At 35.4% G+C, this 27176-nt stretch overlaps 1 protein-coding gene across 7 annotated transcripts in view; it reads right to left on the bottom strand.

Annotated features, from left to right (window-relative positions):
* The window catches only part of LOC149781745 (kazrin-like), a 196186-nt gene that overhangs the window by 33397 nt on the left and 135613 nt on the right, over nucleotides 1-27176 (bottom strand). For all 7 annotated transcript variants that reach the window (XM_089935863.1, XM_089935864.1, XM_089935862.1 and 4 more), the window contains 8 exons: nucleotides 23960-24169; nucleotides 20864-21024; nucleotides 18091-18237; nucleotides 13639-13795; nucleotides 9107-9322; nucleotides 5955-6145; nucleotides 3379-3491; nucleotides 1166-1400 (listed from right to left, as the gene is read on the bottom strand). In XM_089935863.1, the coding sequence (XP_089791989.1) occupies nucleotides 1166-1400; nucleotides 3379-3491; nucleotides 5955-6145; nucleotides 9107-9322; nucleotides 13639-13795; nucleotides 18091-18237; nucleotides 20864-21024; nucleotides 23960-24169 (1430 nt within the window). The remainder of the gene's footprint in view (nucleotides 1-1165; nucleotides 1401-3378; nucleotides 3492-5954; nucleotides 6146-9106; nucleotides 9323-13638; nucleotides 13796-18090; nucleotides 18238-20863; nucleotides 21025-23959; nucleotides 24170-27176) is intronic.

Genomic DNA, 27176 nt, shown 5'->3' with positions numbered 1-27176 from the left:
TGCAGCATTAAAGCATCAATAAATGTGGGTCAAAATATACCAGTCTAGAAACCGTTTACCAACTTTATAGCCAAACATAATTTACTGTTTAAGGAAGCAGATCATTTTCCTGATAGAGTCAAAATAATGAACCCTGACTCATAATTGCACAAATGTTCTAATACAAACATTGATGAAAATTGATTTTAGCTCTTACCAGTGCAGTACTGACCACCCCACCCCATCTTTCCATTATGACTGTACTAGCAATAAATGTCTTACTGGCTTGTCTGCACCACTGACAAATGGACAAAGCTCATCACACAGTGACCCATGCTTTAGATGCTCATTTGGGTAAGGAAGTTACAGACTTGTGCCACAATGAAAATTCACCATTCGCATTGAAAATCCTCCCTCTTTGCAAGTCAAAAGTCACAAAGTTTTACAAATCTCCTGATTTGTCCCAAGCTAACTTTTTCTGTCACATGTATATGTTCTCATGAATTGTCTACCATCATGAAATTTGACTGGTTAACAGTTAAGAGAATTGCAATGGGTGGCAACCTGATGTTTTATCAACTTCAGATCTGTCAGTCAAAAAGATGGGAGAGGTAAAGTCTCAGGCCTAAGTGCAAGGCTGTCTAAGCCTCAGGCTTAAGTGCAAGATTGTTTAAGTCTTAGGCCTTAAGTCTTAGGCCTAAGTGCAAAAATGTCTTAGTCTCATGCCTAAGTGCAAGGTTGTCCAAGTCTCAGGCCTAACTACAAGGCTGATCAAGTCTAAGGCCTAAGTGCAAGGCTGACAAAGTCTCAGGCCTAAGTGAAACATTGTCTAAATATAATAAAGCCTTACTACTGCTAGTGGCAATACATTGTTTTTCTTCTACAAAATATTTTATCAAAAATGGTCATATGACTTGCACCCTGGAGAGGGGTCATCACCAAAAAATACAGTAAGAAAGCATGCAATCAACAATGTATATCTATGTATGTTAAAGTTACAGTAAGCAAGCACGCAATCAGTCATGTGTGTCTAAGTATGTAAATACATATGTATGTATATGTTTGTCCTAAGATAACTTAAATTCCCATCTTCATGTCCACCTCCTATCCTCAGGCTGTAATTTTATTTCATCTTTCCTTCAGAAGTAAATGGTTAAAATATATCATATGGCATTATCAAATTTACCTCTTTATCAAAACCCAGCCTATGCAACAGTTCTACAGCATGGAGAATGCTGGCCTGATGGAACTTGCGATGAATTCCAAAATATTTCTCCATGTCCTTTCGAGACAGGTGATTGAGCATGCGTCCATCGACTAGATTATTTTCAAACAAAGATTTGTATTGTGGTAGCCCAAGGTCACTCATCCATTTATCTGCAACCCATGTGTGGTCTAGTTGTGATGCTTTAGGATATGAACTGAAAATGAAACAAAACAAACATTGCTGTAATATAAGTCAGAAAAAGTTCACCATAAATACCCCCACACTTCTTATTGCATTTTCCAAATTCCTATAAGTCCACTCCTCTCCACCCCTTCAGACTCTTTGTTGTAGCTATGGAGTGCCTTTCCTTATGGCAGAACCATTTATAGTAACCTAGATGCAATGCCTTCCCTTATGGCATAACCATTTGTTGTAACTATGCAGTGCCCTTCTATTTGGCATAATCATTTAATGTAACTTTTCAGTAGCTTTCCTTATGGCATAACCATTTACTGTAATTCTGAAGCACCCTTCCCAAGCAGAAGAAATAGGTAAAGTCCTCTCAAATGTTTCGTATTGCACTGAGAAGGAATCATTTTTTGAAAAACTAAATGAAAGTTAAGGACTGTTTTATCCTTTATTTATGACCATTGAAACATAAGCCTTCCTCTCAGCTGAGTCTGATACGGACAAAGCAAAATATGCCTTCATTTAAATCTACTGCTACATTTGTCTTCCTGATGCACAAGAAACTAAAAATGTATTTAATAATACAACTCTCCCCCATTATCTTAGTATTATCAGATACATTACACTAAAAGCAATGTATTTAATAATACAACTCTCCCCCATTATCTAAGTATTATTAGATACATTACACTAAAAGTAGTTTCAGATTTAATGTGGCAACAATATGGATTCTGTGACCAAAATTATAAACATTATTTTTTTTAAATTTTAGATAGATTACAACAGCCATCAGCTGAAAAATGTATATGAAATCCACTGTATTTGATTTGGACAACGAAAATATGTTTCTACAATTAGCCAAAATGTGCACCTTCAGACAGCCAAAATGTATTTTTACAGTCAGCGAAAATATGTTTCTACAATTAGCAACAATCTGTCTTTACAGTCAGCCAAGTTGTATTTCTACAGTCAGCACAAATATGTTTCTACAGTTAGCAAAAATGTGTCTTTACAGTCAGCCAAATTGTATTTCTATAGTCAGCTAAAGTGTTTCTACAATTAGCCAAAATGTGTCTTTGCAGTCAGCCAAACTGTATTTCTACACTCAGCAAAAATGTTTCTACAATTAGCCAAAATGTCTTTACAGTCAGCCAAATTGTACTTCTACAGTCAGCAAAAATATGTTTCTACATTTAGGCAAAATGTGTCCCTACAGTCAGCCAAATTGTATGTCTACAGTTAGCCAGAAAGTATTTTAAGTCAGTTAAGACAAAATGTGTTTCTACAGTCAGCCTTTGACTCTAAGAATCCACTACTGTATTCAGTCGATAGCAGATATTGTAATTCCTAATAGTTTCTTGCACACACAAAAAATTATCAGTGTCTCTAATGAGCCACTAGTATAATTAATTTATGACAACTACTGTATTTGGTGACAGTACATGCAACTAGTAAAATTGTATTAAGCACTAAGGATGGTCAATCCAGTAGATCTGTTATTTTATCTCTGTTAACACACCTTACTGGTCATACAAAAGACTAGGCATTATAGGTTATTGTTTCCCAACATCAGGACAACAACAGATCACAAAGGATTAGCAAAGTGACATATCTTAGGTACATGCCACTATTCTCTGTCATCTTTTGCTATCCTGGTGCAAATAAGTGATGGCCTACATTAAGGAAGTCTCTGGTACTTGTCAAGCAAAACTGGCCATTTAAGGGTTTCATTGCAGCCCAGAGTGCAATATCCAATCCCAACAGAGAAAATGCCAGTCAACCCATCCTCCATCTCTTAACACAAACAACATGCACTCATATAATTTTCTATCATTTTCACTATGCTACAGTTTGGTACATAATGAGGATGGCATTTATGGACCCCATGTACCAAATTATAATGGGACATAAATGCATGCTTTAACATATTGTGTGAAAGATTGAAAAACAGAGCAAGCAAAATATATGTGAAGTCCTAAATACAACATTTCCGAATTTCTTACCACTGCTGTGGGTTTCGAAGCTCTTCAATTGCTAGGCGTAGTTTCTTTCTGTGCATTGGATTCTTAATATCTAGTGCTGAGGCCAGCTCAAAATCACTTAGACCAAGAAGCACCTGTCAAATGAAAAAGTATCTTATTTCATTACATTTTTCAAAAGTTCATACCGAAAGGTTATCATGGAGCATGGATCTCACCTGTGAATGGCATAGTGATAATCAGCATGCAAAACTGATGCCAGCCCCCCCATTCCAGTTCAAGATAATTTCTTGGCAGACTGGAACAAAAAATAAATAGCAAGTCCATCCATTATGTTAGATATATAGGTATATATAGGTATATCGACTAAATTTAACTGACACATTGTATCTTTTATCAAATTTAAAGAAATAATAAAAACTATGTGAGAACAAAATAACAGCAACTTGTTAAAGTGATGACTCGTTATCTAGAGTATGCAGATCTAGTCTGCTGGATGAGATGAGAACAGAAATAACTTTTGTAACTCTACTTGTCAATGACTGCCCAGAAACTCATTTGGAATACATTGCCTTTGGTTACTAAAATGTCTCAGTAAATAAAACTGCTCAAGTTTACCCCAAAAATAGATTTTCTATAATTTCACTCTGAGTGGGGTTAGCTAGAGTTACTGTACATATATACATTTAGGAAGAACCAGCTAGAAACTGCATAGACCCAGATCTGTCAGTATATAATGTGATAGTACATCTAAGTCTATTCAATTTGGTAGGAGCAATCAATAGAACATATATCCTGATCTGCCAGCACATAATGAAATGGCCAATCAAGGTTTATGTTCTTTGAAGTTGTACCAAATTTACCAGTGAATATATTCAATACAGGAGTATATACAGCACATGGGTATATACAGTACATGAGTAAATATCTTTGGTATATGAGTATATACAGTACATGAGTACATACAGTACATGAATACATGCAGTACATGAATATACATAGTAAATGAGTATATATATGGTATATGAGTATATACAGTACATGAGTACATACAGTACACGAGTACATACAGTTCAAATATGTACAGTACATGAATACATACAGTACATGAATATACACAGTACATGAGTATATATATGGTATATGAGAATATACAGACATGAGTACATACAGTACATGAGTACATAAAGTACATGAGTATATACAGTACATGAGTATATGCAGTACATAAATATACACAGTACATGAGTATATAATTGCAATGCCAGTGGCTGGTACAGGAAAGTAACATATCCATTGGTCAGAATGTTACACATGATCAAAATGAATTGCGTTCATTTCTGTATGAACTGTAAGGAGAACTACTTTTCCACTTCTATAAATAGAGTCACGTGTACAGCATAAGATAAACACTGCCAGTAAAGACAGACATGAAGTAAGCATTAAAGGAAAACAACATTCTTACATTTTTTTTTTAAAATAATTGAATAAATTTGGCTTCCATTGGTTGAAGGACTGGTATTATGATGACTTATTACGATCAAGCAGGACAATACCAAGTGCTGTGTGAATCGGCAATTGACAGTTTATACCACGATAAACTCAGAAAAAACAACGTTAAACTCTTACATATATGGTATATGAGTATATACAGTACATGAGTACATACAGTACACATGTACAGTTCAGGAGTATATACAGTACACGAGTACATACAGTACACATGTACAGTTCAGGAGTATATACAGTACACGAGTACATACAGTACACATGTACAGTTCAGGAGTATATACAGTACACGAGTACATACAGTACACATGTACAGTTCAGGAGTATATACAGTACACGAGTACATACAGTACACATGTACAGTTCAGGAGTATATACAGTACACATAATTTTCCTCATTTAAAACAAGTAGTGAGGTAATTTATGTCTTTTTAATCACATGAAAGACCTTGTTTTATACACAAACTCTGATCTACTAACTTGTGAATGAGTTTGTTTCTGTGAAAAAGGAACTTGTATTATAGTGGCAGTTATTGCTGGATTTATTTCCATCTTCCACAAATATAAAATTTACAAAAACTAGATGCTGGCATGGTGTCATGCTTATCAGGCCATTTTCTCTCATGTGGGCTTGTTCATATATAAGCAATGTCAAAATGCCTATTTTGCAAACAAATCATGGTCACTGCTCATGTTCTGCATGTGGTTGTTCACTGTAGTGCATTTATAAAATAAAATTGATCAAATTATGCATCATGATTGTGGTCATAAATGATGGGTGGCTGCTCAAAGTAGGCGTTGCTCAAGACAGGTTTTACTGTAATAGCAAAAGCACTACAAATAATGAGAATCTACTGTATACAATGAAGAAACCACTTAATATAACAACAACAAATGATATAAAACTGTCACAGTGTTCCATAATATGGTCATTATCAAAATAATTTAACCCAAGTATTCTTGCTGAATGAACAAACAACATGGCATGTATGTTTTATCTAAAGCCATCACGAACATGGTAGACAAGTCCAATTCATTTAAAAATGTGCCAGCTAGCATAATATACATACTGATATTCTATGACAACTCACCTTGCCACTTTTAATGTTAGCTGCACACTTTTTGCCATACATGGGCATGTTTAGGACAATCTCCAACCAGGCTAGCACATGATTTGCCTTCCAAGTAGTCACATGACTTGTGTTAGACTGCTCCACCAGCTTTAGTTTCTCCTGGTAATTGTCAGGATTTAGTAGAGTTATCCTTGTATTAGCTGGGAGCTCTGAAATCAATCAATGGAAAGTATTTTCATTTTACAATTTTATTCATTTATAACAAAACATGAGGCTTAAGTGGTCCCAAGATAACATGTCCACCTAACATTTACCTAATAAGCAAATGCAAGTCAAGTTGGTCAAGATTCTGGCATTCTTCCAAGACTGTTGACTCTATCTGTTATTAAAACAACTGTTTATAGTTTTTCCATTTTGCTGTCATCATTCATATATGATGGCATCCTTTATGCAATATTGAAAAGATTCCAGAATTCTTTCTGTATAAGTTGGTCCAACTGTGTAATAATGTTGCTGGTTTTTTTAATAATTATTTCATTCGGAAATCATTTAGAAATTCTTTCATCAACTCAGTGATACAAATTTGACAATTAATTTGAGTAAAACTGAGTTCTGTGGTGCTTGTGTTACATTTTTAGGTCATATGGTGGGACAGAGTCAAGTTAAACCTGTATATGTTATATTTAAGCCTATCGCTGAATTCTCAGCTTATCAGCAAGGAACAAATGAATGAATATTTGGGTACAACTGGATATTGTTGAAAATTTATCTGACATTTTTCCATAATTACTGAACCCCTGACCAATTTGTTGAGTTAGAAGACCAAATTTCAATGATCTGACAACTGCATGGGTACTTTTGATAAATTAAAGGCAATACTTAAGAATGCAGTGCTTCTTTCAGCTCTAAATTTTGTCCAATCATTGAAAAAGTCTGTTGACGTAAGTGATGTAGGATTTGTTGGAGTATTGATTTGATTCAAGAAGACAACAATGGTGTGGATCATGATCCAGTATTCTGTTTCTCTAAAACAAATAAACAAGCACCAGAGAAATTATACAATAATCAAGATGGAATGTTTGGCTTTAATAGTCACTTTACAACACTTTGAAGTCTTTTTGTTGTTGTTGTTGTTATAGAGTTCAATGCCATTTTTCAGCACAAGATAGGCTATACATGGCAGCCAGTATTTATCGTGGAGGAAGAACCAGAGAATACCCCAGAAAGAACCACCGACCCACGAGAAGCTACCGGCAAGCTTTCTCACATATCCACATTGGCCAAGACCGAGATTTGAACCCACACAGACAGCGGTGAGATGGCAGTGATCTGCGATGAGAGCACTTTAGACCACTCGGCCACTCAGGGCCCCCACTTTGAAGTCTATAGAATTGGTTCAGCTCTGATTAATGTATTTATTGATCACAAAACCTTTCATTAACATAGTGAAAAACAAAAATTGGAGATTGTTAAAGCAGAGTTTTATGATTCAGGAATACAACATGGACATTAGGCATATCAAGGGAAAAGATGATCCCATTGCAGTGTACTATAGTGCTATATTGCTTAAGTTTGTATACATCTGTGTCATTCATAAGACATCTTACATTGCAATTGTAACATTATATTGTCATATGTATGTCTAATATTTAAAAGATATCTTTATTGCATAAACATTGCTTTTCTTTATGAGAGGAGGTGTTATGTATATCTATATTGTTTGTTTGACTATTTGTCCATGAGTGATGCTTCTATTTTTAAATAATCCTCGTAAGCATGACACGGAGAGACACCCATGATATTTAAACTCAGAAAAGCTATTGATTTCATCAGGTTTGACAGGAGACCAGTCTATGTCATTAGTTTGCCATTGAGACTGATGTGCATGTGAATCGTCTCTGTTAGCAATGGTCTCAGATATGGTGTCATCAATCAAAAGAGAGGAGGAGTCCACTAGTTTTGCTGTTGAAAAGATCAAAATCAGCCAGCAATTTAGCAACAGCAGAAAGATTACATTTAGAAATGTTGTGCATTCTCACTTTCTGTGTTTACCTGGTTAAAATCTAAGTTAACTCTGATATAGGGTGGGTCAGAAATCACTAAGCGAATCCCCTGCACTAAGACCCAAAAACTAAAAATCTGAACTTTTAATTATAATTTTCAACATTCTAGAACTGTCAACAACACTGTCTAATATTTTTGTAAATAATGTGCCCAGTTTTTAATATGCTATTATCATTTAAAATTCCCATATGTTTAAAATTTCATTATGATTTAGGACAATACTCTTCTAATTTTCATTAACATTAGGCTGAACTTAAGAATGCCATACCTGGATTGAGGAAATTCCTAAATTTCACCATTAAGGACATGAAGTGATCATCAAACATCATCATGGAGGGGAACAGGGCACATTGTTCATACATTAGCAAGAGAGGTCATAAAGAATTAAATACCATATTTGGGGGATTTTGTAGGCTATTGCAATGTTTTGGGTAACACAACTCAGATTTAGTGCCATTATAGTGCAAATCAAATCAATTTTATGTCTCATATGAACAGTTTTATTGAGATAGGAGCACTGTATCAAAGGATTACCCCATGAACAGCATGATATAGAGATGGGAGCACTGTATCAAAGGATTACCCCATGAACATCATGATATAGAGATGGGAGCACTGTATCAAAGGATTACCCCATGAACAGCATGATATAGAGATAGGAGTACTGTATCAAAGGATTACCCCATGAACAGCATGATATAGAGATAGGAGCACTGTATCAAAGGATTACCCCATGAACAGCATGATATAGAGATAGGAGCTCTGTATCAAAAGATTACCCCATGAACAGCATGATATAGAGATAGGAGCACTGTATCAAAGGATTACCCCATGAACAGCATGATATAGAGATAGGAGCACTGTATCAAAGGATTACCCCATGAACAGCATGATATAGAGATGGAAGCACTGTATCAAAGGATTACCCCATGAACAGCATGATACAGAGATCATAGCACTGTTTCAAAGGATTACCCCATGAACAGCATGATATAGAGGAGAGCACTGCAACAAAGCAGTCCCACAAAAATATGTTTGAATTTCTTTGCACATTAATGATCTTTTAATGATGCCCAAAGAAAAAGTAATTTAGTTATACAGCTTACCATCCTCTTCTGGTGGTAATGCTAATGACCTTCTGGAGCGCCCCTTTGTGAACATCTTAGAAATGGAACCCAGGCTGATTCTCTTCTTTTTCTTGGAATCAAGAGAAGTGTCTTGGGGTGTCTTGTGTACAGGCTCATTCTCAAGTAATTGTATGAGAGGCGTGATTGATCCCTTCCTCTCACAATTCTGGTCATTTTTGGGTGTACTAGTTGGGACTGAAATAAAACTGTCTTGATTTTAATACCAGTACTAAATAAATACATAAAACAGTATATCAAAATAAGATTTTCTTTTTAAATCTGTATTCTTTTCAAATAAACAACATCAAATTATTTGCCATATTGGGTATCAATTTCTGAATAAATGTACAAGTTAGTGAACAAAATTGTACACAGTAATACATTTTGTATGCAAAATTACATTTTTGTATGCAGTAATATATTTTTGCTTCAGGAAGAGCCACAGTGATTTATATCAATTCGGAGACATTAATGATACTTCAAAGCACTGGTCCTCATATCCCATCTCACACTGGTCCTCATATCCCGTCTCATACTGGTCCTCATATCCCACCTCACACTGGTCCTCATATCACATCTCACACTGATCCTCATATCCCATCTCACACTGGTCCTCATATCTTGTCTCACACTTGTCCTCATATCCCATCTCACACTGGTCCTCATATCCTGTCTCACACTGGTCCTCATATCCCACCTCACACTGATCCTCATATCCCATCTCACACTGGTCCTCATATCCCATCTCACACTGGTCCTCATATCTCATCTCACACTGGTCCTCATATCCTGTCTCACACTGGTCATCATATCCCGTCTCACACTGGTCCTCATATCCCATCTCACACTGGTCCTCATATCCCACCTCACATGTATCCTTGTATATCATCTCACACTGGTCCTAATATCTCATCTCACACTGGTCCTCATATCCTATCTCACACATATAATACACAGGCAAAGTAATTATTATGCAGCCAGCAGAAATCAGGGCACATGAAAAGCTCTTGTCCACTCATTCAACTGGGTGAAATTGACTGGGCCATAGGAAAACATTTTACAGATTTGCATTTGGCAAATAATTCTTGGTGTATTTTGTACCCTCAGCAACTGCCAAAGTTCAACATCAATTAGCACATGGCATACATAAATTATAAATAACTATGCCTAAATTATGCCTAATCTGACTACTCATTGTGAATCTAGAATGTGTTGAAAAGAAAATAACTTTTCTTTCTTTTTACACTGGTACCAAATGTAAGCTTGATACTAACAAATGTGTAAATATATTATGAACATATTAAATTTTACACTTAGTCCTCGATTTCTTAACGGTGTTTGCATCACTAATTTAGGCATCATTCCGATGCGGAGAAATATTCCCTTTCAATGAACTATCACACAACTGCACAAGTTAGATGTACCAGAAGATTCAACAGAGAACATCAAAATTTATGATTCTTAATATGGTCACTGTTACAGCTCATTGGTCTTAAACTAAGTAACAGAAAAGAGTGAAAGCAACAAGTTTAGTAACAATTCAACAAATGTATTTCCTTGGAATGTAAAGTGAAAATTTAAAAGGAACTTGCAGTTTGTGAATTAAATCCAAAACAGTCCAAAAGGTTCTATCACAAATCCAGCATAGAGGGTTCTAATTGAATTTCAGTATTGTTCCAAATGAATCCCAATCCTAAATATGCTGATGTGCCAAGTTTTAGATGTGCTGATGTGCCAAGTTTTAAATGTGCTTACGTGATAACAATCTTGCTGTATCACAATTACATAATCCATAATGTCCTAGAATGAATTCACAATCATCCCAAAATAGTGATTCAGTCCAAAATTATCAATGAGCACTTAGTAATTCCAATGAATAATTTAAATAACAAAATCCTCTCAGATAACACAACTAAAAAGACTGATTTCATTACAGCTGTTAGGATAAGAATAAATCATTCTGATATAAACAACCTTAATATAAAAATCTAAGACACAATAAATGGGAAAGGATGAGGGTAACAATTTCATTTCAAGAACATTCTAAGTTGTAAACAAGGTCAGGTCTTTTACTTAAATTTTAAAAATGAACATGGCTGATATCAGGTACAGCAGGAATTTTAAAGGGAAAAAAAGTATCAAAACATGTTTACCTAGAAGTAATAATTATCTTAAAATATAATCAACAATCATAGACAGATATTAGCTGTACAATATATTGTTTACAAAATGACCCTTATGATCCAAACACACAATATAAAAATATACAAAACAGTCATGCAATGTTACTTTTGCCACAGCTCACCTGTATTTTCAAGACTAAAGCTTTATTCATATATTGCTATGGCAATGGGATGATGCCAGCAGATATTTCTATACAAATGTATTTACTTTTCACATGACAAATGTTGCCAACCTACATACAAATTCTGTAATTTAAGTGTTGCAGCCGATTCGCAACCAACTTTTACAAAATGCATGCTGTTGTGATCTATTCATAAAGCAGGTAATGTTGAGACAACAGCCAATTGGTTGAAATCTAGTAATGATCCCAAAATGTTCCAATTCTTTTGGCCAATCAGCAAATCTTACTTTTAATGGCACCCTTGTGTACCTCTCTAGAAGGGAGGTTTGACAAAAAGCAATCATTTAGTATGAAAGTTGCTGGAAATTTGAGCCAGTTGGAATTCTTTCAAATGCAAGGAAGTAACATTGGCCTTGTGAAAAGTAATAACACTTAAATTAATATATGTTTGTGTCTTTACTTTGGTATCTTTACTTTGGTGTCTTTACTCTGGTGTCTTTACTCTGGTGTCTTTACTCTGACATGATAATATATTAATAAAACCACAATGTCTTTAAAAATGAGGCAAATGTAATGTCTTACCAGTAGAAAAGCATGAAATTTTGGCATTATCTGTCATTTAACTTCTCCCATATCATAAACTCATAAACATGTGTGATAGCTAATTGAAATGAAAAAATTTGACACCTGGAATACTAAAAGGTGTCACTGTAAAAGTAGTCACTTAATAACTAATTTCAGATTTGGGAAGCAGATGCCACCAGTTCTAATTGTCTGGCTGATAATATTCAGCCAGTAGCTATAAAAGCTCCTTTCCTGGCAATCATCTGTTAATACATGCACACACTCATCAGGCAGCATGCACTCATCTTTATGTTCTTCATTTTCCAGGTGTGGAGCAACTCAAAATCGAAAGTGTTGCTACTAGTACAAAAATAAGATATGTGCAAGGTATTTTGAAAAATGAATTTTCAAGGTGTAATATTAACTTCTTTGGATTTATCATGGTCTCATTATTACATATTTATATTTTCCCCCCATAAACCCTTAGCCTTACGATATAAGACTTCAACCTGATATTTCTTTTGTAGGTGTCAAGGTCTTATTGCCAAATAACGGCACTGTGTAGCATGTCCCGACATCGATTAACTTCAAACGATAAGTAAAATTTTCAGGAACATTTCATACACTTAGTATCCCATATCGGCGCTTTTCTACAAATTAAAGTTATAACATTTTAGTCACACTTTACTTTCACTGATATCTTTTTCCTAATAAATTCAAATTCCCACACAAGCAAATGGATATGTTTTCAAGTTCTGTTGGCCTACATTTCAGTTGCCTGGAATGCGATGGAAGTTTGAAATACCAAAATCAGTTAAAAAAATCATAAGAATCTTGAATGAAATTAAGTCATCTAAACACTTCCTTAAATATTAATATATTTTTAATATATTTTTATTCATTTTGCTAAAGAAAGATACTTTCACTTAACTGGATTTCAGCATTCCCGGCTTCCATCGCCTTCCAACGCATATTAGAGTTATCCCCATGTTGACTGTGCATAGCTTAAAAAGATTCCGGATCATGCTCAATTTAAAAAAAATTATGTCCTGACTCCCAGGATCAACAAAAAAGATTTTCAAAATTAAAAAAAAAAAAAACATGAATTTTTATAAGAATAAAAGGTATGAAACGGTTGTACACTGACAAAAATGAGAGGGAAAAAACTTACAAATTACGGGTAAACTGTTCAAGTTGACAGGTATGAATTTGTAAGAGATTTTACAACAGCAAATGCCAATGGACAATGGATGGACAATTCAAGCTGGACATAAGATACATGATAGATGCAGGACCATACAATAAGCTCACTTGACCCTACAGGCAGGTCAGCTAAAACAAATTTTAGACTATTATGTTTTGCCTTTTTCCCACATTCACTCTACTGTAGTTAAATGATTAAACCCTGCCAGCTGATTGAACAACAAGCTTCTTAACTTTACTCTTAATTTTGAAGGAACAGGTAGATCCTAGCATGAAGTACTCTTATTTATGATATAAAGGATGCTAAACAACCTGGAAAAAATTCAAAAGCAACCAATGACTCATGCAGAAACTGAACCTGGGACCATACAGGGACTGAACCTGGTACCACACATGGGCTGAGCAAATGTATTTACTGTTGTATTATCCCAACACTAACCCGTGAAATATTCTTCTTTACTGGTGTGGTTCGCTGAGGGTGGAGGGGTCTCATATGGAGGGAGATCATCACTTGTAGTAGCAGATTCCATACTTTTGGGTGTATCTGGGAAGTCAAAGGACAGCCTTGTCCCACTGGATGAAAGATGTTCCTTAAGCTGTAAAGAGAGTGGACAATAAGCATCCATTGTCAAATCCCTATACTATATATTATAAATCACCACTATGGGGAGACCGGACCAAAGGGTAATAACCCATGACTGCATCTACCAATTATAATCGAGAAAAATTTCACAATGTCTTTGTATATTGAATTTTTGTACTAATGACTTTTCACTTCCTTCCAGGGACAACACATGAGGGAGCCATATTATAACACTCTTACAGTTGGTTATGGGTAACGATACTGATCAAGTTTGGTGAAAATCGGCCCAGCAGTTTAGGAGATCATGTAACAGACAGACAGATGTTATCTTGAATGATACTAAATCCCAAGAATAACATGGGTCCATCAGAGGGACTGATTCATCTACAAATCTACAATCTCAAAAGAATTTAAAGGAATTAAAGACAAGACCATATCTCTTTCTTATAGTCTTGCAACTTAGTCGAATTAGCCACTGTATCAACCATATCAGATGTAAACCTGTCACCATTTTCATTTAAGATAAACTTAAGATACCATTCAAAGATTTTTTATATAAAAACCCCAATTTTATATGACCATCAATTCAGGAGAGTTAGTAACAAGATGTCAATATGTGGCAGCCATATTTTACATCAGACTGACTGATTTTCATTAAGACCCAACTAGATAGCATAAATATTCTGACAATATTTACAAGATGGCTGCCATTTTCATTTAGGACCAACTAGACATCATGAAGATTCTTTTAGTAAAACATGTGTGATACAACACTCCAGTAGAGTAGCAATGACATCAGATCTGCACCATTTTCATTACGGACCAACATTATGTCATAAGAAGTGTTTTGGTGTCTGAGCTACAACATTTTCATTCAGTACCAATATTATGTCATAAGAAGTCTTTTGGTGTCTGAGCTACAACATTTTCATTCAGTACCAATATTATGTCATAAGAAGTCTTTTGGTGTCTGAGCTACAACATTTTCATTCAGTACCAACAGTATGTCATAAGAAGTCTTTTGGTGTCTGAGCTACACAATTTTCATTCAGTACCAATATTATGTCATAAGAAGTCTTTTGGTGTCTGAGCTACAACATTTTCATTCAGTACCAATATTATGTCATAAGAAGTCTTTTGGTGTCTGAGCTACACAATTTTAATTCAGTACCAATATTATGTCATAAGAAGTCTTTTGGTGTCTGAGCTACAACATTTTCATTCAGTACCAATATTATGTCATAAGAAGTCTTTTGGTGTCTGAGCTACAACATTTTCATTCAGTACCAACAGTATGTCATAAGAAGTCTTTTGGTGTCTGAGCTACAACATTTTCATTCAGTACCAACAGTATGTCATAAGAAGTCTTTTGGTGTCTGAGCTACAACATTTTCATTCAGTACCAACAGTATGTCATAAGAAGTCTTTTGGTATCTGAGCTACACAATTTTCATTCAGTACCAATATTATGTCATAAGAAGTCTTTTGGTGTCTGAGCTACAACATTTTCATTCAGTACCAATATTATGTCATAAGAAGTCTTATGGTGTCTGAGCTACACAATTTTAATTCAGTACCAATATTATGTCATAAGAAGTCTTTTGGTGTCTGAGCTACAACATTTTCATTCAGTACCAATATTATGTCATAAGAAGTCTTTTGGTGTCTGAGCTACAACATTTTCATTCAGTACCAACAGTATGTCATAAGAAGTCTTTTGGTGTCTGAGCTACAACATTTTCATTCAGTACCAACAGTATGTCATAAGAAGTCTTTTGGTGTCTGAGCTACAACATTTTCATTCAGTACCAACAGTATGTCATAAGAAGTCTTTTGGTGTCTGAGCTACAACATTTTCATTCAGTACCAATATTATGTCATAAGAAGTCTTTTGGTGTCTGAGCTACAACATTTTCATTCAGTACCAACAGTATGTCATAAGAAGTCTTTTGGTGTCTGAGCTACAACATTTTCATTCAGTACCAACAGTATGTCATAAGAAGTCTTTTGGTGTCTGAGCTACAACATTTTCATTCAGTACCAACTAGATCATGGGATGAATGTGTATATGAAGTTAGACTTGATAACAAATTTGTGCTAACAGATGGATGGACAGACAACAGGGCATCCCATGAGCTCTCCTGGTAGAGCTTTAAAAAATTCAACTACACATTCAGTGCATCACAATGAGCCCCACTTTCAACAACTTGCTTGTCTTAAACAGAAGAACATCTGCTGAAAATTTAAAGAAGATATGCATTCAGGTACCATAACCCTTTAAATGATGGCCTGGAATGTGCTGACAAGCTGACTCATTCAAGATTTCATCAATATAAAGATGCAAAATAGCTCTGGCTGCAATGTCATATTCCTAATTAAAGGAATGCTGATGTCCACAAAGTTACGAGGAATGGCAAACTGGGGACATAACTCTTCTAAATGATACTGAATTCAATCAAGGTCTTGTCAACATAAAGTTGCATGCCAAAACTGGTTGAAATCCAACAAAGCTGAATCAAGTTATTCTGCAGAAACCAAAATCAGGATGGTGTACACAAATCAGGGGGTGCTAACTCCTGTAAATGATATGTATAATGCTGGAAGTCAAACTCATTCAAGGGCTTATCAATTTTAAGTCACATGAGAAATTTGGTTTCAGTTCAAAGACATTCTGGTGAAGGAAGTTATCTGACAGAAATAAAAGTCAGATGGACAAGAAATCAGGGGCCAAAACTCTATATAATGAGATGAAACACATAATGCATAGGGTAAGTGTGTGTCATAATGTTCATACTTAAGTACCTCAAGGGACATAACTCTATCCCACATGAAGCTGAGAAGAAAAAAACAAAAGGCACCAATGGCTTAGAGACAATGTACATGCCTAATTTTAGCAGAATATATTGAATGGTTTCTAAGCTATGCTGGTTACATGGATTTGCACCATTTTGTAGTTTTAATATTGATGGACAAAGGCTTACTCTTTTGAAATTGGACTTGAAAAGATGAAACCATTAAAAAGCACATATATAAGAAATTTACCAACCAAAAATCTCAAACAAATACATAAAAGGGACGATGAACTGTGCTGGTTATAAACAGAATTTCATATGAAGTTAACATGTCAAGGGACATAACTCTATCTGAAATGCTGGTGATAAAACAAAATCCATAATAGGCACATCTAATGCTATGTACGAAATAAAAGCCACATCCAAATATGTTAAATGGTTCCTGAACTATGCTGGTTGGGAGGCTCTGCTATAGGTGGCGCTCTACAGTATCGTATTTTGCATAGGGTTAGGATTTTAAAGAAAAATAATTTCCATGGCTTTCCTCACTAGTTATACTGGCTATTTAAAAAAGACCTTGTATATCTTAGGTATAATTCAAAGAACCTTTAATTCCCTTTAATTTGGTGTATGATTGATGGGTGTACTATGGGTTATAGAGTATACAGCTTGGCCTTACTTCAGATATGCACCTTTCAAAAAAGTGCTAGCTCTACTTGATCATTTTCACTTCCTGAACTTCAGAGGTAAATTGTATAAAAAAGAAGTGGTATTGTCTAGTCTGGAAATTTATTTTCCCTATTTTCATAGCTGCTATGTATTGTGTACTTTAGACTAATTCAGGCTGATTTTTTAACACAAGGGAGCAGTCATTTTAGTTAGCAGTGTGCTTAAATCATGTAAAATTTCCAAAAGTACAATATCCAAAGAAATATCATCCACATTACATTAATGTAGCATAGAGGTATGCCAACATTCTCTCCATTGTGCATGTTTTAAATGTGAACTACTTCACCTTACATATGTCACTCTCTCAAAAGTACATATTAACTGGTGAGCGCCCCCATAGTGATGAAGTAAAATCATTGAAAATAAGGGCAACAACACTGTTGCAACTGGGCCTAAAGGAAGAAACCTTAAACATACCTCTGCACCTGTATTGGGCAATTAACCAACCAAATGACATCTAATTATGTGTCAAAGTTGCAGAACTATGCTGGTTACTACAAGTGTGAATGGATGAACAGAACGGCCTGACAGATGACGGATGGACAGAATGGACTGACAGATAGACAGAAGAGCCTGAAAGATGGACAGAAATGGTGACTACAATAGGGCTCCTGCATCTCAGTGCAAGCCATAATTAACAAAACTGCAGGGCTTCCTAGGAAGGAGATGGGAAAGAAGAGAGGGTATTTCTATCATCAGTGTATCATATGTGTGTCTATAAGACTGCATTTTGCTGGAAGGTACACTGCCATTTTTATGACATGGCCAGTAAAATGTATCACAATACCATTGCTAATTCAGCTTCCTGCTTCCGTATGTGTTGTTCTTGTGCATCATTCTGTGTCTGTAACAAGACAACTTTCTTGACGGCATCCTGAGCCCTTCTAATTATTTCCCACCGTTGCCTATCACTATCTTCTTTCTCAGTCACCAGCTAAAAGAAATCAAGAATGAAAACTTCAAACAAATAATCAGATAGAACAATTTAAAGAAATGTAAAATATTCCAAAATTTATACAATAAGGAACTAAGGAAAAAACTAAAGCTCTAAACATGTATAATGACAATCAAATGTCCTAGGCATGGATTTCACCGACCAAACTTAAGCCTGGAATTAAACTCATCTCTGGCATCCAGAAATTTGATGTTATGATCTTTTACAAAATATAAGTTTAAAAAATCAAATGTGCAAAAGTTTGAATTAAACATAATAACATGTTCCTCAAACTTCAGAGGTTTGTTCTTACAATGGGAAATACTTCTGCCCCAAATCTGATTTTCAAAATAGGGTTAAGTATTAGATGGGGTCAAATGTAGGTTTAGAATGGAAATATTTATGCATACACTTTTTGTTGATACTACCTGAATCAAAGCAAACAAGAGGACATCCAGACATCCATAGGAGGTTACAATAACCCAAGCTATCATGAAGTTATTTCACTAAATCAAAGCTACTTCCTGTACTCATCTATAGAATTATAATGGTGACCACATGCAACACAGAAAGTTTTTCAGTAAAATAAGAATTTAAATCAAATATCCAGAGGTATCAACCCTATGCCTTGAGCTGATGTCAGGGCAATAATTAATTCCAAACACCTACCTTTAGTGAATTTGTAATAATCCTCATTGTACACATTAGATAAAGTATTCCCTTACTACAAGACCCTTTATTATAATACCATTCCTGTAATAAGCCAAGTATCATCATGGATTCCATTCATTAAGTGGTAGTAAAATTATACAAGTCATGTACCTCATTATAGGGAGTCTCGCTATAACATGGTATACTCTACGGCTTACATGGACAGCATTATAATGATGGAGTACTGCATCATGACTACATTATAGGCAGTCTCACTATAAGGTTGTATATTCTATGGCTTTCATGGACAGCATTATAATGATGGAGTACTGCATCATGACTACATTATAGGCAGTCTCACTATAAGGTCGTATATTCTATACTCTATGGCTTACATGGACAGCATTATAATGATGGAGTAATGCATCATGACTACATTATAAGGCAGTCTCACTATAAGGTTGTATACTCTATGGCTTAAATGGACAGTATTATAATGATGGAGTACTGCATCATGACTAGGGGCCCCGAGTGGTCTAAAGTACTCTCTATTACGGAACACTGCCACCTCACCTCTGTCTGCATGGGTTCGAGTCTTGGATTTGGCCAGTGTGGATATGTGAAAAAGCTTGCCAGTAGCTTCTCGTGGGTCGGTGGTTCTTTCTGGTGATTTCCTGGGTTCTTCCTCCACCATTAATACTAGCCGCCATGTATAGCCTATCGTGTGCTGAAAAATAGCGTTAAACCCTACAACAACAACAACAACAACAAAAAGCATCATGACTACATTATAGGAAGTCTCACTATAAGGTTGTATATTATATGGCTTACACTGACAGCATTACAATGAGAGAGTGCTGTATCATGACTTCATTACAGGCAGTCTCACTATAATGTGGTATATTCTATGGCTTACATGGACAGCATTATAATGATGAAGTACTGCATCATGACTACATTATAGGCAGTCTCACTATAAGGTTGTATATTATATGGCTTACACTGACAGCATTACAATGAGAGAGTGCTGTATCATGACTTCATTACAGGCAGTCTCACTATAATGTGGTATATTCTATGGCTTACATGGACAGCATTATAATGAGGGGTACTATATCTTGTACTTCATTATAAGGTAGTTTCACTATAATAAGGTATATTCTATGGTTAACATGGACAGCATTATAATGAGTGGTACTATATATACTGTACTTCATTATAAGGCAACCTCACTATAAGGTTGTATATCATATGGCTTACATGGGTACTATATCTTGCATTTCATTATAAGGTAGTTTCACTATAATGTGGTATATTCTATGGCTTACATTGACAGCATTACAATGAGGGGTACTATATCTTGTACTTCATTATAAGGTAGTTTCACTATAAGGTTGTATACTATATTAAACCCATGGACAGTATTATAATGGAGTAATGTAATAAGGTCCCATGATGAAGGAATTTAAATCACAGATCACAAAGCTGGCAGTTTTAAACATGCATCTAAAGCAAATACCATTTCAAAATATTTAAATAATTAATGCAAAAAAGGTATTTTTGCAAATAATCAATTAATTAATATACTGATATTTCCAGCTGACACTTAGACCTTAAGATCTCCTATCAATACAGTAGTACACAAAATATAATGCATCTTCCATGTATCTTTTGTCGTTACTTGTTATCATTATGATTTGTTGTTTTAGTCATACATGATTTGCATCAAATAGTAAATCCATTAGATGAATATTTATTGAGGACAATGGAAACTGTAAATTTTATTTATCAGTGGAAGATTACTATCAGTATCCCAACTGATAACCAAAGTTTGAATCTCAGTTGCAATTTCGCATGCAGTGATTAATCTTTAAAGACTATAGTGGATGTGTGGAAGTATGAGAGAGGTATACATAACAAAATTGCCAAAAATGACTGTTATAAGGAGAAGTGACTACAAAAACTTGGACACAACCTGTTTGATGCTTTCATCATTTTCTCTCATGCGTTGCTCATAGGTGCACATGAAGTCCCGTAACTCTGCCTCCTTGTCCTCTAAAGTGCCATACAATTGTTTGATCTGATTCAGCAGCTCAAGCTTCTCTCCCTTCAGTCTCTTTCTGTCTGCCTTCATTGCTGGATAACAAAAAAGAAATCAATGTATTTCCTGAGGTTTCATTATGTCCTAGTTTGCATACCAAGAGTACCATGGCCTTCAATGCATACCAAGAGTACCATGGCCTTCAATGCATACTAAGAGTACCATGGCCTTCAATGCATACCAAGAGTACCATGGCCTTCAAAGCATACCAAGAGTACCATGGCCTTCAATGCATACCAAGAGTACCATGGCCTTCAATGCATACTAAGAGTACCATGGCCATCAATGCATACCAAGAGCACCATGGCCTTCAAAGCATACCAAGAGTACCATGGCCTTCAATGCATACCAAGAGTACCATGGCCTTCAATGCATAATAAGAGTATCATGGCCTTCAATGCATATCAAGAGTACCATGGCCTTCAATGCATACCAAGAGTATCATGAATGCTACATTATATACTCTCACCATGTTTAATGGTCCTCTAGTAAGGTATAGATCACTCTGGAGACTTTGACCTGGTATATGATCTTGAAGTAAACTTAATGTTTCTTATTAGACTTACCCTGACCATGACTTATGACAATTAGTATCAAATAGTTATCTTTAGTAACCTAAGTGCCATCCACCAAGTTTGGTCAAGGAACTTACTCTAGAAAAATAGTTCTAAGCAAAACACATTTTTCTTTCAGCCACAGTAACCCTGGCCTTATGCCCAGAAACAAAACAGGCCTCTTCAATAACTTAAGCAAAAACCTTCTACAATCTTAAATCAAAGTAAATGGTCTAAAACTAAATGTAATATTCAAAAACCATTTTTCTTTTCCAGTCAAAGTTAACTTTATCTTTGGATGACAAAACCAATAAGCTTCAATCTTATTCAAACTGAAAATTATCCACAAACTTTGGTGATGGTAAAAGGTCAATAATTTAAAGTTTTGTGTAGAATACATTTTTAGTTTCATTCACAGTGATCATGAAACTGAATGAAAATCATTTTTTTCTTTCATTCTTTGTGACTACAACCATATACTCCTGGATCATGAAATTGACACAATTCTTCCTTACACCAAAGGCAAACCATCCATAAAATTTGGTAACTTAAGAGGATTAAAAACATGTTATTACATGGAAACCATTTTGTTCTTTCAGGCAGTGACGTTGACTTTTGACCTCAAATCTGATACACTTTTTCCTTACAAGTACAAGCCATCCAGTTTACTGTGCAAAAATGAAATTAGTAATCAATGGATAGATGGACAGACTTATGAATGGATGGACGGCATCATAACATAATATGCCCTGTCTTATATGACAGGTAAATAAACATGGAATGAACAGTTTTGGCAAATTTTCTTGTCAAAATATCATGTGTGTGTTTGTGTGTCTGTGTGTGTGTCTGTGTGTGTGTGTCTGTGTTTGTCCCTGTGTGTCATGCATATATATGAGAGGAAGAGAGAGAAACTTTAAAATGAACCTGCTTGTCTCAATCAAAAGGAATCCAACCAGGTATAAAAGAAACAAAAGCTAGCTGTGACTGATGCCTTACAAAGGGCTCCACTCTCTACAATTTACTTAGCATGACATTAAACAAAAGAACATCTGCTGCTATACCAAAGTTCAGAAAAGGTGGGCATACTGGGGCCAACTCTTGCAAATGAGATAGATTCTGGAATTCTGGAAACCAAATTCATTCAAGGTCTCACTAATATTAAGATGCATGATAAATGATTCCAATGCAGTATTCCTTAGTAAAGGAACTGCTGCAGAAAACAAACTTAGAAGGTGAGGCAGACAGGGGCCATAACTCTTCCAAATGAGACAAATCTCATAAAAGGCACATGTTAAATTTATTCAAAACAAAATGTATAAGAATGTGTTGAATGCCAGTCACATCCCATGTAAAGATATCTGAAGCAGTAGTGTCTCAGTGGGTAGTGTGTCAGACTATTGGCCGAAGGATGCAGGTTCAAATCCTACCATTAGACCAACCTGGGTCAGTAACCATGATGTGTCCTTGGACAAGGCACTTAACTCCAATTTCCTTGGCATTAAATAACCTACTTGTGTTGCTTTGCCATAAAGCATCAAACCAAACCATGTGAAGATATATGTATGAAGTTAACTGTCAACGACCATAACTCTATTCAAAATGGAAATGACATGATAAAACCCATAACAGACATATACAGATCTCGAGACATTGCACTCACCAAACATGCAATATACTGAATGATTCATGAGATTACAAAGTCTTGTCCAATCAGACCTCTCACATGACTATGAGATCAAACCTCTCACATGACTCAATGAGATTAGACCTCTCACATGACTCGATGAGATCAAACCTCTCACATGACTCAGTGAGATCTGTGTCATACATAAAATGGTATGTAAATGATAGTAATGCTAGATCTGTCAAAATATGATAAAATCACAAAATAGGTTCGCAGGTTAGCCAGCATTCCTAATAAAAACTTAGATCAGGACAATGCACACTTCATAGTTTTATTTACATTTTGAACAGCCCACGTAAAATATGCATTTATGCATGAAAATCATTCAAATAATCAGTAAAAATCTGCGGTACAGGAACTGACCAGAATCAGTGTAGATCTCTCGGGGTCACATGAAATCTACTGGAACAATACCTCTGGTTACAATGATCTGGAATAGTAAAAATCAACTATTGATGGAACAAGGCAATAACACCCTGAAAATTGGACCAAATAAAAGGGAGCTTTTAAAAGGTACATCTGCATTGGCAATTAACTAATTAACCTGCTGAATGGCATCCAAATATGTGGAAGGCAGCAGAGCTATTCTGGTTTCAAGAAGTGTGAATGGACGGATATATGGATGGATCAACCAACAGACAGATGGAGAGCTATAAGACTCCAGCATTATGGGCCCTTAGAAGTATGTTTTACCTGTTATTTCTTAACTTAAGGGAGGTAACTCTGTCTTACCTGTCAGTGCTTCCTTGGCTCTATTCAGTTCCTGTTTTATCTGAATCATATTCAATTTCAACTCCCCATAGGATGGATGTTCACAGTTTGACATTTTGGCCAGTTTTAATTCCTCATTCTCACGGAACTGTGCTCGCAAGCGAGAATTTTCCTCACGTAACTGAATCAATTCATTTTCCTCATCTGTCTTTTGCCTCGCTGTAGGAGTACCTGTTGGTTTACAGTGACAAAATCAGTAATGTAAAGCATTTGGTAGAGTTACCAGAGATTACTCTGGGGTGTGGATGGAAGGATATATGGAAGGACACAGACAGACACCAAAGTGATCACTATGTGGAATTTTTGCCGAGAGACTACTCCAGGGTGTGGATGGATGACTGTATGGAACGATACACAGAGATAAACTAGCTGACAAGAGAGGCCAGATAAACATTACATACAAAAGGTTAATTAAAATAAGGATCATTATGAATCAAGAAAACAATTACCAAGCAAGTGTATTACACATTTACACGTATTAAGGTATTACTGTAAACTGCTTGACTAATACAAAGTCTTTGCATGTTTTTTTTTTCAATAATCATGATTGAAATAAGATGAGGTAAAACTTTGTGTCATAGATAACTTAGAAAAGATTCCCTTTTACCAAACCTACCCCTTAATCAAGCCTAGCCTTAATCATGTCTACCCCATAATCAAGCCTATCTACTATTTAGCTACAAAGTTTTAAAAAAATCTTTAATACTGAGCTTAGTCTAATGAAAAATTTAACTTAATTTAGGGTGGACAGACAGACAGACATGTGGATATATTGACATGCACATAGATGCCAAACTGATAACTATGCCAATCTTCTGCCAAGGCAGGTACGACAAATACTTTTTGCTCTTAAGAAAAATAGCCATCAGAAAAATAGAAGAGCTGACCAAACACAACTATTCCAATTATAAAATTAACATAACAAAGAAACGTTTATATAGAGAGGCAAACTGATTTTCCAGTGACCTTGACCTTGCACTTGGCAGCTGCCAAAGTGATAGTCTTCTGTTTGTAACCATAGGTACACAACAAGATTTGAGAATTAAGTCAACAGCAAACTAAAGTTGTGTGATGGAAACCATTTGTATATGGATGGAAAGAAGAAATGATGGACAGATGTACAATCAGATGGACATTGCTAATGTTATATTTTCCCTTCCCCTCAAATTTGGTTTGGAGGGATAACAAAAGAAAGAATTAAGTTGGCATGTTATTTGCACTTACTTTATGCTTCAAATTACTATAACCTACATAAATAACTGCTAAATATGTCCATCACATCTACTCCAGTTTATCAAATTTATCCCATCTATCACATCTGCTCCAGTTCATAAAATTTATCCCATCCATCACATCTGCTCCAGTTTATAAAATTTATCCCATCCATCACATCTGCTCCAGTTTATCAAATTTATCCCATCCATCACATCTGCTCCAGTTTATCAAATTTATCCCATCCATCACATCTGCTCCAGTTTATCAAATTTATCCCATCCATCACATCTGCTCCAGTTTATCAAATTTATTCCATCCATCACATCTGCTCCAGTTTATCAAATTTATCCCATCTATCACATCTACTCCAGTTAATCAAATTTATCCCATCCATCACATCTGCTCCAGTTTATAAAATTTATCCCATTCATCACATCTGCTCCAATTTATAAAATTTATCCCATCTATCACATCTGCTCCAGTTTATCAAATTTATCCCATCCATCACATCTGCTCCAGTTTATCAAATTTATCCCATCCATCACATCTGCTCCAATTTATAAAATTTATCCCATCCATCACATCTGCTCCAATTTATAAAATTTATCCCATCCATCACATCTGCTCCAGTTTATCAAATTTATCCCATCTATCACATCTGCTCCAGTTTATCAAATTTATCCCATCCATCATATCTGCTCCAATTTATAAAATTTATCCCATCCATCACATCTGCTCCAGTTTATCAAATTTATCCCATCCATCACATCTGCTCCAGTTTATCAAATTTATCCCATCCATCATATCTGCTCCAATTTATAAAATTTATCCCATCCATCACATCTGCTCCAGTTTATCAAATTTATCCCATCCATCACATCTGCTCCAGTTTATCAAATTTATCCCATCCATCACATCTGCTCCAATTTATAAAATTTATCCCATCTATCACATCTGCTCCAGTTTATCAAATTTATCCCATCCATCACATCTGCTCCAGTTTATCAAATTTATCCCATCCATCACATCTGCTCCAATTTATAAAATTTATCCCATCCATCACATCTGCTCCAATTTATCAAATTTATCCCATCCATCACATCTGCTCCAGTTTATCAAATTTATCCCATCTATCACATCTGCTCCAGTTTATCAAATTTATCCCATCCATCACATCTGCTCCAGTTTATCAAATTTATCCCATCCATCACATCTGCTCCAGTTTATCAAATTTATCCCATCCATCACATCTGCTCCAATTTATAAAATTTATCCCATCTATCACATCTGCTCCAGTTTATAAAATTTATCCCATCCATCACATCTGCTCCAGTTCATAAAATTTATCCCATCCATCATATCTGCTCCAGTTTATCAAATTTATCCCATCCATCACATCTGCTCCAGTTTATCAAATTTATCCCATCTATCACATCTGCTCCAGTTTATCAAATTTATCCCATCCATCACATCTGCTCCAGTTTATCAAATTTATCCCATCCATCACATCTGCTCCAGTTTATCAAATTTATCCCATCCATCATATCTGCTCCAGTTTATAAAATTTATCCCATCCATCACATCTGCTCCAGTTTATCAAATTTATCCCATCCATCACATCTGCTCCAATTTATAAAATTTATCCCATCCATCACATCTGCTCCAATTTATAAAATTTATCCCATCCATCACATCTGCTCCAGTTTATCAAATTTATCCCATCCATCACATCTGCTCCAGTTTATAAAATTTCTCCCATCTATCACATCTGCTCCAGTTCATAAAATTAATATCATCCATCATATCTGCTCCAGTTTATCAAATTTATCCCAACCATCACAACTATTCCAGTTTATCAAATTTATCCCAACCATCACATCTGCTCCAGTTTATCAAATTTATCCCATCCATCACATCTGCTCCAGTTTATCAAATTTATCCCATCCATCATATCTGCTCCAAT

Source organism: Sinohyriopsis cumingii, chromosome 15 (assembly GCF_028554795.1).
Source record: "Sinohyriopsis cumingii isolate HCF-2022 chromosome 15, ASM2855479v2, whole genome shotgun sequence".
Taxonomy (NCBI): Eukaryota; Metazoa; Mollusca; class Bivalvia; order Unionida; family Unionidae; genus Sinohyriopsis; species Sinohyriopsis cumingii.
This window is presented reverse-complemented; position numbering and strand designations above follow the sequence as displayed.